Here is an 11,866-nt window from a genome sequence, read left to right on the forward strand (position 1 = left end):
TTGGTCAAAGGGAAATAACCATTCTCACTGCACCCATTCTCACTGCCACCAACTGAGAAGGTTATTTCCCTTTGACCATGTTTGACCTGAGTTCAGGATGGGTCCCAAAAGTGTTTGAGACAATCTGCAAAATTAATTCTTTAAAAATTGCTCGCTCTTTAGTGATATGTATATATTTTTAGATTCAGAATGTGATGAAGAATACGCGTATACGATGCAATCAATTTTAAATCTGTTTGCGAAAAATCGATTTTAATGACAACTCATTAATTAAATTTTAAGCCTCCAAGCTGAAATGCAATACTAAAGTCCGGACTGCGTCGAAGATTACTTGACCAAAATTTCAACCAATTTGGTTGAAGAATGAGAGCGTGACAGTGGCGCCTGAACTTTCACGAAAACCCGGATATGACGTCATCAAAGACATTCATCAAAAAACTGAAAAAAACGTCTGGAGGTACCATACTCAGAATCTCTCATGTCAAGTTTCATGAAGATCGGTCAAGTAGTTTTCTCTGAATCGCTCTACACACATATACACCACGACCCTTGTCTCGATTCCCCCCTCCACGTTAATAAAATGTAGTCAAAACTTGACTAAATGTAAAAAGGAGCACAACAAGTTTAAAACTTATGGTAAGTGCTCACATAAACATGCCAGAAATGTCATGGCGGAATATGATCAACGCGACAAATCTTTTTGAGAAAAAAGAGAAAAACAATAATGAAAACTTTGTTTCCATGACACAATCTGTGTCAATACCAAAAACGAAAACAAATAAAAAACGAGAACGAAAAACACAATAAAACATCAAAAAGTAGATGGGCCCCAAGTAATATATTCAAAGAGAACAATAACATCGAACTAAGGTGTCCCAAAGCGGTTTGCTTTCTCCACAAAAATAGCACTATTTTCAAATATGGAAATATCAGAGGTGTGTCAATATAAAGAAATTCTGGAGCTAATGTACCGATTGTTGCGGTTCTTACATCATAAAACAATATCAACAATGTATGCTGTTCAATCTACAACCATATCCAAATACAACATAACAGTGAGTGTACAGTACAAAGTGTGAGATATAAACATTTGTGTAGGTGGATATAAATGCGAATACGTGATAATGGCAGTATAAAAAGCCCCGACACACCCACAAAACAAACTATTTCAGTTCTCAAAATAAGCTCTTTACCATTTCAAATCAACAGCAAACTTCTCACACTTTTCAATGTAATCTGAACAAACTTTATTATTCCTTTTAATTGTTGTACAACTTGCTTAACGTTTTCAACAACAAAAAATATCATTCTTGAAACATAAAATTCTACACATAGGTATTTTATATTTTACCATATCCTTTGACACCACAACTTTGTATGTGTGTAGTACAGAAAGTGTGTACAAACTCTTTCATATTTTGAAATGCAACATCGTGTACTACAGGGGTTCTTCTATTTAACAAAATGCTAACATCGATGATTAAATTCATTAATGTTAAAAATAACACACACACACACACACACACACACACACACACACACACACACACACACACACACACACATACACACACACACACACACACACACATTCACAAACAAACAACGGCTTGTATATATTATTCTGAAATCAATATCATTCTGAAACAACCTTGGTCCAGAATCAGCGGTGGCTAAAAGAAATCATCCTGAATCAGACTTTCTATTTATCTTATCATTGTCACCACTCTCCTCCATGACATCCACCAGCAAGGAGCAAGCTCTGGCCTCGTGTTGCGAGGAACGCTCCATCTGTCCCACGTCTCTCACTGGAAGGCTCTTGATCTGTAACAATCGACACACAATTGGCTGAGTCACTGGAAGGCTCTTGATCTGTAACAATCGACACACAATTGGCTGAGAAAACAAAGATATATGAGTCATTCTCCAAAGCTGGTGACTTCTTAGGTCGGTCACTTAAAACCACATTTTCACAGAAGCAAATATTGATAAACCTTTCCCCCTGTTTATCTGGACACAGGTATGTTTGAAAAAGCACCCATAGCAAAATATATAAACATGTTTGTATTTTGATATTTAAAATAGTGTTAAAATGTCGGTAAATCAACAAAAATGGCGTCAACAAAATAGGAACAAGCTGAATGTGATTTTGGATGATTTGTTTAAAAGTTACTTTGTGGAACAATAAAGATTAACTCCTTTGCAAATGCTGCCATTTCCTTTGTGTATGATACACAACACAATGAAGTTAAAAACAGCGTTTCGTACGCTTCGAATGCTGTCACACTAACTTAGATTTGTCCGACCTCCGTAACCAAACTATTTTCTTTACAATCACTAATTCTTTTGCGAAGTGCAGCTTGAAGATACTTAAAATGCATTTATTCAACCGAGAAAACACTTTGGAAGAATTTCATGTCTCAGAGAGTTAATTGTTTGTGTCACACGTGATACGTACGTAACGGCCACGTTTGCCACTTTGTTAATCATCCATCCAAACAGATGAGTGACGTTGTTTCACAATTAATCGTGAATTATGACGTAAGTCACGAAATAAGGTGTAGTTGACATTTTGGAAGTGTAGGTACCTATATAACAACTTCGTTACCGGCGAAAATGCAGACCCCGATAGCTTGAACATAGCCAACTTCCCACCGTTATGATTATGTAAGTGCGAATGTAGGCATATATAATTATTTGTAAGCATGCAAAACAAAACAAAAAGTTGAAACAAATGTTGGAAACAAAATACTGAAAAACGGTATTAAAACAAATATTGACAAAAAATCAAATAACAAATTAAAACACACCGCCTGTAGATAAAGATGCTTATCAAACTCTTATCAGCACAACATTTAATTAATTATTTTAAATGACTGCATTATGAACAAAATTCTGTCACAAAAATCTCGCGCAACGATGAGACAGCCTCCCCCCCCCCTCCCCCTATCAGACCTGTGTATATTGTCAGGATAAGTATTTCTTGCAAACTGTCATTCTGATAACGAAGAACCTTGCTATAATTATTAAACTCAAATTTATCAAGTTTCATTTTTGGGCCATATTCCCGCTTTATTTAACCAGTTTTGGAGAATGACTCGTATGCGAGTCGTTTTCAGCTGTATTTGTACTACGAGCAAGTTCACGAGTGAGTTTAGCTTGTTTTTCTACCTAAGAGAGCAGCAGAAGCAGCAGCACCACTACTACCATCACCACCACCATCGACACCACCAACAACAACAACAACGACACAACAACACGAACAACAAAACTAGCAGCAACAATGGCGGAAACTGAAATATGTAATACATGTAATACATAAAACCTATCATAAAATATCACCTGGGTCGAAGTGCACGAGAAAGTTACCAACCGGACGGGAGTCAGCCGCGGTGTTGGATTGGTTGAACTTAGGATTTGTTGTGATTTCAACCAATCAGACCCCGCGGTTTGTTCTCACCAACTTTCCCTTCGTGCACCTCAGCCCAGAACGCTGCAAATGGTGAGACGATATCACTACCTGGCACTCACCTCGCTGTTATCACAATCCAAGTCCCACATGGCCCAGCATTTGTCAGGCAGTGGCCGACAGGGGACAACTAAGCAGTCAATACCGTCCACGTGCAGATGGAGACGTCTGCTGCTGTCGATCCTCAACCCAAAACGGCTGTTTACCGGAAAGTTCCACAGGGCCATTTCTATGTCAGAGCGACTCTGAAACCACACAGATCTGGATGACTGCTGAGGTACTGGCGCGATCTTTTCGCCGTCCTTTGTTGGTGAGTTCTGCTTACGCACACGCACGCACACACAGGCACACAAGCATGATTTGTTCTGCAAAGACTGCTATCGGTTTAACAATATTATCATTCTACATTTCTTTTTTGTTGCTGAAAAAAGATCAGCTGCTGATACTTCAACGTTCCTTTTTACATTTAGTCAAGTTTTGACTAAATGTTTTAACGTAGAGGGGGGAATCGAGACGAGGGTCGAGGTGTGTGTGTGTGTGTGTGTGTGTGTGTGCAGGGGCGGATCAGTAAGAGGGGGTGCATGCACTTTGAATCGAAAGTGAATGTGATGGGCGCGAAGCGCCCGAATTTGCTAGGGGGTCCGGGGAAAAATGTTGGCCCGAAGAAGCAAAATGGTGCCATCTGGTGCCATTTGAACTTAGAAATGGTCATAGAATCAGCTTTCCCAATTTAAAAAAAAAATTTTATTGCTGGAGGGGGGGTGCACTTGTCCGCCCCTGGTGTGTGTGTGTGTGTATGTGTGTATGTGTGTGTGTATGTGTGTGTATGTGTGTGTGTGTGTGTGTGTTTGTGTAGAGCGATTCAGAGAAAACTACTGGACCGATCTTCATGAAACTTGACATGAGAGATCCTGAGTATAATATCCCCAGATGTTTTTTTTCATTTTTTTGATAAATAGCTTTGATGACGTCATATCCGGCTTTTCGTGAAAGTTGAGGCGGCACTGTCACGCTCTCATTTTTCAACCAAATTGGTTGACATTTTGGTCAAGTAATCTTCGACGAAGCCCGGACTTTGGTATTGCATTTCAGCTTGGAAGCTTAAAATTTAATTGATGAGTTTGCTCATTAAAGTTGTCATTAAAATCGATTTTTCGCAAACAGATTTAAAATTGATTGCACCGTATTTTTTATCATATTTTGAATCTAAAAATATATACATAAATTATGTCATGTTTGCTCTTACAATGTGATCACAATTAACGAAAATAGATTAAATAGTCTTACGATAAAAATTTAAGAAATCGATCCAAAAATGATTTCATCTTATTCTTTATCATTTCCTGATTCTAAAAACATATAGTTATGATAGGTTGTATTCAAAACAAGCTCCGAAAGTTAACAAGAATACAGAAAAGCGCGTTTTCCTGCTTAGCACAATACGCTACCGCGCTATTCTGGCGTGTTAATTTCACTGCGATTTGCACGTGGAAGGTGAGCGATTTCCTTCTCGCGGGGATTGACGAAGCTGTACTGTCTTGGCGAAAAAATACAGTGCGTTCAGTTTCATTCGTGAGTTCGACAGCTTGACTAAATGTAGTAATTTCGCCTTACGCGACTTGTTTTTTATACTCTTTACGGACGGTTATTGGGGAATCAAATGAAGATTCTGTTCTATGCAGAGAGCCTACCGCAGAAATGGGGTTTTCTCTTTTGTGTAGGAGTTTGAAAATAATTCTTCTTCTCCGTGTTATGCTAAGTGACTGCCTGATGAGAGCTTCTCAGCTCAAAACTGGTAGCAGTCTTAGCAGAACAACAAAACGGACCATTTCAGGTGCAGCACTCTTTGTAAGAATGCCCTTAAAACCCCCTATGTTGACCAAGTGTGTTTTTAGCCGAGCAGGTCACTCAGAATTGTAGTAACTGCTTGTGTAGTAACTGTGTATCAACACGCTGGAATGCAGGCGTTAGATCGACGTTACAGGAAGCCGCTGAAGCTAACCGTCTGAGTGGATATATCCGTAGGCTACCTGGTCAAAAAGAGTGATATGAGTGGATATATCTGTTCCTGGGAGACAATGAGTTAAATGCACTTACGGCGAGTCCTCTTGATTGATGACTTTACCTCGGGTTAATGTTTGATCTGTGTTGCAATCGGCTCCGAAAGAATTTAATTTTCGAGTAGGCTGTCTGTGAAGAGTTCATTCCAGATTTCTTTCTAACCCCCTCCCCAAACCTCTTCCTTTTCTTTATTCATTTTTTGTATCTAGTATGCTTGCTACTTTTAAAATTCCACATTGGAATGTAAGCGGCAAAGATACACAGATTAAAGGATGACCTCCCTTGCTCATGACGTAATTCTTCCGCATTCTCGCTTCAAGTTTGACCTACATATGCTTTTTCAAATAGTGAACAGCTCGCTTTCGCTCGCAGTTCAATATTTAAAAAAAAAACACTCGTGTAAATCTGGTACGATACAGCAAGCCATGTAGTATTCTGTTTATCCTACATACTGTACTTTACGCGTTTTTGACTGAAAATGTCCTGCAGTCGTGGCAGCTAAATTGAAGACGCTTGTTTTGGAACCTCGATCTGTTCTAAAGCCTCGTGCAATCTATTACGTCAAAGCTAAGAAACGTCACTCTAAAAGTGTGGCGTGACGTGTTAGTTCTAAAAATTCATCGAGGGTAATGAAGCGAGCGCAATTTTTATATTTAGTCAAGTTTTGACTAAATATTTTAACATCGAGGGGGAATCGAAACGAGGGTCGTGGTGTATGTGCGTGTGTCTGTCTGTGTGTGTGTGTAGAGCGATTCAGACTAAACTACTGGACCGATCTTTATGAAATTTGACATGAGAGTTCCTGGGTATGAAATCCCCGAACGTTTTTTTCATTTTTTTGATAAATGTCTTTGATGACGTCATATCCGGCTTTTCGTGAAAGTTGAGGCGGCACTGTCACGCCCTCATTTTTCAACCAAATTGGTTCAAATTTTGGTCAAGTAATCTTCGACGAAGCCCGGGGTTTGGTATTGCATTTCAGCTTGGTGGCTTAAAAATTAATTAATGACTTTGGTCATTAAAAATCGGAAAATTGTAAAAAAAAAAAAAAATTTATAAAACGATCCAAATTTACGTTTATCTTATTCTCCATCATTTGCTGATTCCAAAAACATATAAATATGTTATATTTGGATTAAAAACAAGCTCTGAAAATTAAATATATAAAAATTATTATCAAAATTAAATTGTCCAAATCAATTTAAAAACACTTTCAGCTTATTCCTTGTCGGTTCCTGATTCCAAAAACATATAGATATGATATGTTTGGATTAAAAACACGCTCAGAAAGTTAAAACAAAGAGTGGTACAGAAAAGCGTGCTATCCTTCTTAGCGCAACTACTACCCCGCTCTTCTTGTCAATTTCACTGCCTTTGTAATGAGCGGTGGACTGACGATGCTACGAGTATACGGTCTTGCTGAAAAATGGCAGCTACTTGACTAAATATTGTATTTTCGCCTTACGCGACTTGTTGTTTTCTATAATGACCTTTGTCTCGGTGACCTTGGCATCATAAGCAGTGGAAAAACAGATCCCTGCCAGACTTGCTTGACATGACCTCATTTACATGATATACACACGTGTGATTTGAACGATAATTATCTCACGAGTGTCTCTCTCACGTATGTAGGATGAATCTATTTATCCGACATAGGTGTGAGATGCCTATCATGTCATAACAATATTGTTCACTCCACAGTTCACGTGAAGAGGTCGTGTCTGGTAGGGATCCGTTTTTCCACTGCCCGTGATGCCGAGTCACCGAGACAAACGTCATTCTTGGAACACTTTGACGAATTTTAAGAACGTACACGTCACGATATGCTTCCCAGAAGGACGTATCTAGTGTAGTCACCCATGCTTCGTGAAAACACCCATTAGCTGTTACCGGATTCGCATTTGCTTACTGCACATTTCTCCGACGTCAAATGTTAGGTTGAGATGCGTATCCCAATTTGAAGCCCTTAATTGACGGACTTGTTCCCTGGTTGGCTGTGTAAAAAGCGTGTAAAGCGCATATATCTCCCGTTTTGCTACAGCTAGAAACCTTATTTGTCGCACACAGACGGTATGCACCTCATATCCAAGCTACTCACCACATGCCTGCTTCATTGAACCCAGAGTACCAGAGACACAAGTCTGATCCGAAGACTAACAGATAAACAGGCAGACCGTTTACTAAACACTGCCAAATAAAGGCGGCGTAAAAATGTCCCTTCACAGATAGCCCTGTAGGAGAAGCCAGACCCTCCTCGGATGGCACTGATTCACAGAGTGAAGCTATATATATCAACACACACACACACACACACACACACACACACACACACACACACACACATAAGACATCGCCGGCAGGAATGACATTGAACGTAACTCACCCAGTCACCATGATCAGCGAACCAATTGCCGTAGACAGTCTCAGCAATCTGCCAGCCCCGAGCCCTGTGGGGCAGTGTCAGGCTCTCTGGCGATGACGTCACCACTCCCATACATAGTAACCTCCATTCATTGCATCTCTTCGTTATCTGGACCTATGTAGGGCAGAAAACTGAACGATGAAGCTAACTGAATTAATATATAACATGATGAAGGAAAGAAAGAATGAAAGAAGGCAGGATAGAAAGAAAGAAAGAAAGAAAAAAAGGAAAAGGAATACACAGACCGAAAGCAAAACAAATGACGGGCGCAGTGGCGTGGTGGTAAGACGTCGATCGGCCTCCTAATCGGGAGGTCATGAGTTCGAATCCCGGTCGCTGCCGCCTGGTATGTGAGTGTGTGTGAGAGAGCGAGAGAGAGCTAGAGAGAGCTAGAGAGGGAGTGTATGCGTGTGTGAATGTGTATGTGTGCGCGCGTGTGTGTGTGTGTGTGTGTGTGTGTGTGCGCGTGCGTGTGTGTTACCTCATACAGTTTGTTGACCTCCATGGGATCACGTGACATGACGATACCCCAACCAAAATAATCGCTCGGAAACTTAGCTGTCTGCTGGTCGTTACTCAGCACGACTCTCTTCCCGTGGTTGTCATGGAAACGAAAGGCCTGCAAAATGACAGCAACGTGTTGTAAGTGAAGTGTATAATAAGAATGACAATTGATTCCCGATACCTACGTGTGTAAAGGTACGAACTGTAGATCTTGGTACGTTATCCCATATACGTGTGACATACAACTCATGTCATAACAATATCGTTCACTCCACAGCGCATGTGAAGAGGTCGTGTCTGGCAGGGACCTGATTTTCCACAGCCCGTGATGCCGAGTCACCGAGACAAACGTCATTCTTTGAACACTTTGAAGAATTTTAAGAACGTACATGTCACGATATGCTTTCTAGAATGACGTCTCTTTGATATGACGTCAAATATTATACAAGGCTTTGGGAGAGATCCAGGTTCAGTTAGTTAGTTAGTTAACCGTTGCTTTTATGGTCCCCGCGGGTTAGGGGGAAGAATTTACACGATGCTCCCCAGCATGTCGTAAGAGGCGACTAACGGATTCTGTTTCTCCTTTTACCCTTGTTAAGTGTTTCTTGTATAGAATATAGTCAATTTTTGTAAAGATTTTAGTCAAGCAGTATGTAAGAAATGTTAAAGGCAGAGTAAGCCTCCCGTAAACCATCACAGATACGGTCAGGCTTTTACACACAGTACAAACACCCTTTCATTTAAACACTCACCAATTGAGAACATCCTAGGTGCCCTCCGTAAAGAGCGAACAATTTTCAAAGAATTTATTTTTGCGTGGTTTATCTTACCCCTGAGCCATCGTGAACCCGTGTGATCCAGTTTTCCTTTTTCACAATGCAGTCGTCAGTTAGTCATGAATGCGACTCGATGTGAGCTTATCTACAATAGCACGTTTTTTATGCACGAAACAACGGCTGTGGTTCACAAGAACTCTAGCGATGGCTTTTGACTGTTGAGAGGAACGGCGATTTGCACTGATAAACCGTCTGCTACGACCCTTGCGTGACCCTGCTTCCGGGCTTTTCTTTTTTTTAAACTTTCACAACTTCGAATTGTTCTGATCTTGTCTTGATGAAAAACGAATTCTTTTATGATTAAAGAATGTTTGTGTAACAAGCTGTCAATTTATTATTTAGATTTTAAAAGTTAGGTCTAGCGCAAAAACGAGGCGCCGTTGTTGTTAACGAACAAGTCTACGAAAATAAATTCTTTGAAAATGTCTCACGCTCGACAGAAAGCAGCCAGGATGTTCCCGTTCGGTGAGCGTTCAAATGGAAGTATGCTTGTACTGTATTTAGACGCTCGGGGAGCTCTGTGATGGTTTACGGGAGGCTTACTGTGCCTTTAAGTCCGTTGTACTGGAAACTTGCATTCTCCCAGTAAGGTAATATATTGTACTACGTTGCAAGCCCCTGGAGCAAATTTTTGATTAGTGCTTTTGTGAACAAGAAACAATTGACAAGTGGCTCTATCCCCTCTCCCCCCTTTCCCCGTCGCGATATAAACTTCGTGGTTGAAAACGACGTCAAACATCAAATAAGGAAAGGACCCCAACAGATACAAGTCATATGCCAAATAGTATGCATGTCTGATGTATGATGTTGCTTTAGTTTCCTAGAAATCCAATATGACGGCCGTTTCAATAGCAATGGCAGTCTGTGTCCATTAGTATTTACATTTGTTTCCATTTATTTGTACAAGTCTCTTCAATAACTAACCAGAAAACTAGGTTATTCCATGTATTCTCCAAGTTTTGTTTTACTGCCGCTCATTGCCCTGAGGTCACTTCAAACATTGTTACATACACACTATTTTAGTCTCCAAGCATACCGACGAGTAGAAATGCGATACAGTGGTGATGATGGTGTGTGTGTGTGTGTGGTTTTGACTCTTTTATTTTAATCTTCACACTTGCTCGCTGCAAACTCGGCCAGCAATCCACAGGGCAGTGACACAACTAAAGACAGCAGACTCTAGCGCAAAGCAGATGCTCAGCAGAATGAAATCACAGCATTGAGGCTCGGGAATACTGTTAACCCGTGATTTGTAAAAATGTAAAAATATTTTACAAATCACGTCGAACCTAAAACCGCGATTTGTAAAAATGTAAAAATGGAAAAATATCGCATTCCACAAAGTAATGCATGCCTTTTATTATTATCATTTTTCTTGTTTAGAGCCACTACGCTGAGTGGTGGGGGTGGTTTTAGTTCCACATCCCATTTTGGTGCAAACCCATTTTGCCGCCGTCCCATTTTTTTCCCCATCCCATTTTCGCGACATTTCACAAGCCAAGTGTCATTTTACTAACATGTCATAACAATAGCGCGACATCACATTTTGACACCATATCCCATTTGGCCGCCATGCCGTTTCACCGCCTTCCATTTCGCCCCCATCCCATTGTCGCGACATTTCACAAGCCAAGCGTCATTTTACTACCGTGTCATAACAATAGCGCGACATCCCATTTTGACACCATCCCATTTGGCCACCATCCCATTTTTTATTTATTCTTCCTGCCAAGCCTCACTATACTACTATACTGCGTTATTCAACTAGGAAGAAATTCCGTTTTCGCCAAATCCCAATATTGCCACAATCCAAAATGTCGCGAAATAGGGATTGCGGCGAAATGGGATGACGGCAAAACGGCATGGCGACAAAATGGAATGTGGCGCTAGTGGTATGACACGGTGGTAAAATGACACTTGGCCTGTGAAATGTCGCGAAAATGGGATGGGGGCGAAATGGGATTGCTCCAAAATGGGATGTGGAGCTAATGGTACATGACATCGACATGGTGGTAACATGACACTTGGCCTGTAAAATATCGCGAAAATGGGATGGGGGCGAAATGGGCTAACGGCGAAACGGGATTGCGCCAAAATGGGATGTGGAGCTAATGGTACATGATATGGTGGTAAAATGACACTTGGCCTGAGAAATGTCGCCAAAATGGGATGGGGGCGAATTGGGATAACGGCGAAACGGGACTAATAGATCCCTTGCCTTTGGGGTAGTGCGACTCTGTCACTGCTAGCTTTCCACTGGGAGGAAGCGACCGGAATTTCCCAACGATGGGACATCCTAGTAATGAAAAAAAAAAAATCTTAAAATTAACAGTCGCGCTACCCCAAAAGTCAAGGGATTTCGTTTTTATATTTAGTCAAGTTTTGACTAAATATTTTAACATCGAGGGGGAATCGAAACGAGGGTCGTGGTGTATGTGCGTGTGTGCGTGTGTGCGTGTGTGTGTGTGTGTAGAGCGATTCAGACTAAACTACTGGACCGATCTTTATGAAATTTGACATGAGAGTTCCTGGGTATGAAATCCCCGAACGTTTTTTTCATTTTTTTGATAAATG

At 40.7% G+C, this 11,866-nt stretch overlaps 1 protein-coding gene across 1 annotated transcript in view; it reads right to left on the reverse strand.

Moving 5' to 3' along the window:
- Positions 1 to 500: 500 nt before the first annotated feature.
- Positions 501 to 11,866, reverse strand: part of LOC138957431 (neuralized-like protein 4) — a 43,029-nt gene continuing 31,663 nt past the window's right edge. Inside the window, exons 3-6 of the mRNA XM_070328549.1 lie at positions 8,434 to 8,571; positions 7,914 to 8,066; positions 3,532 to 3,714; positions 501 to 1,824 (exon numbers count right to left, since the gene is read on the reverse strand). Coding sequence (XP_070184650.1) covers positions 1,684 to 1,824; positions 3,532 to 3,714; positions 7,914 to 8,066; positions 8,434 to 8,571 — 615 coding nt within the window. The 3' untranslated portion in view covers positions 501 to 1,683. The remainder of the gene's footprint in view (positions 1,825 to 3,531; positions 3,715 to 7,913; positions 8,067 to 8,433; positions 8,572 to 11,866) is intronic.

Source organism: Littorina saxatilis, unplaced genomic scaffold (genome assembly GCF_037325665.1).
Source record: "Littorina saxatilis isolate snail1 unplaced genomic scaffold, US_GU_Lsax_2.0 scaffold_567, whole genome shotgun sequence".
Classification (NCBI taxonomy): Eukaryota; Metazoa; Mollusca; class Gastropoda; order Littorinimorpha; family Littorinidae; genus Littorina; species Littorina saxatilis.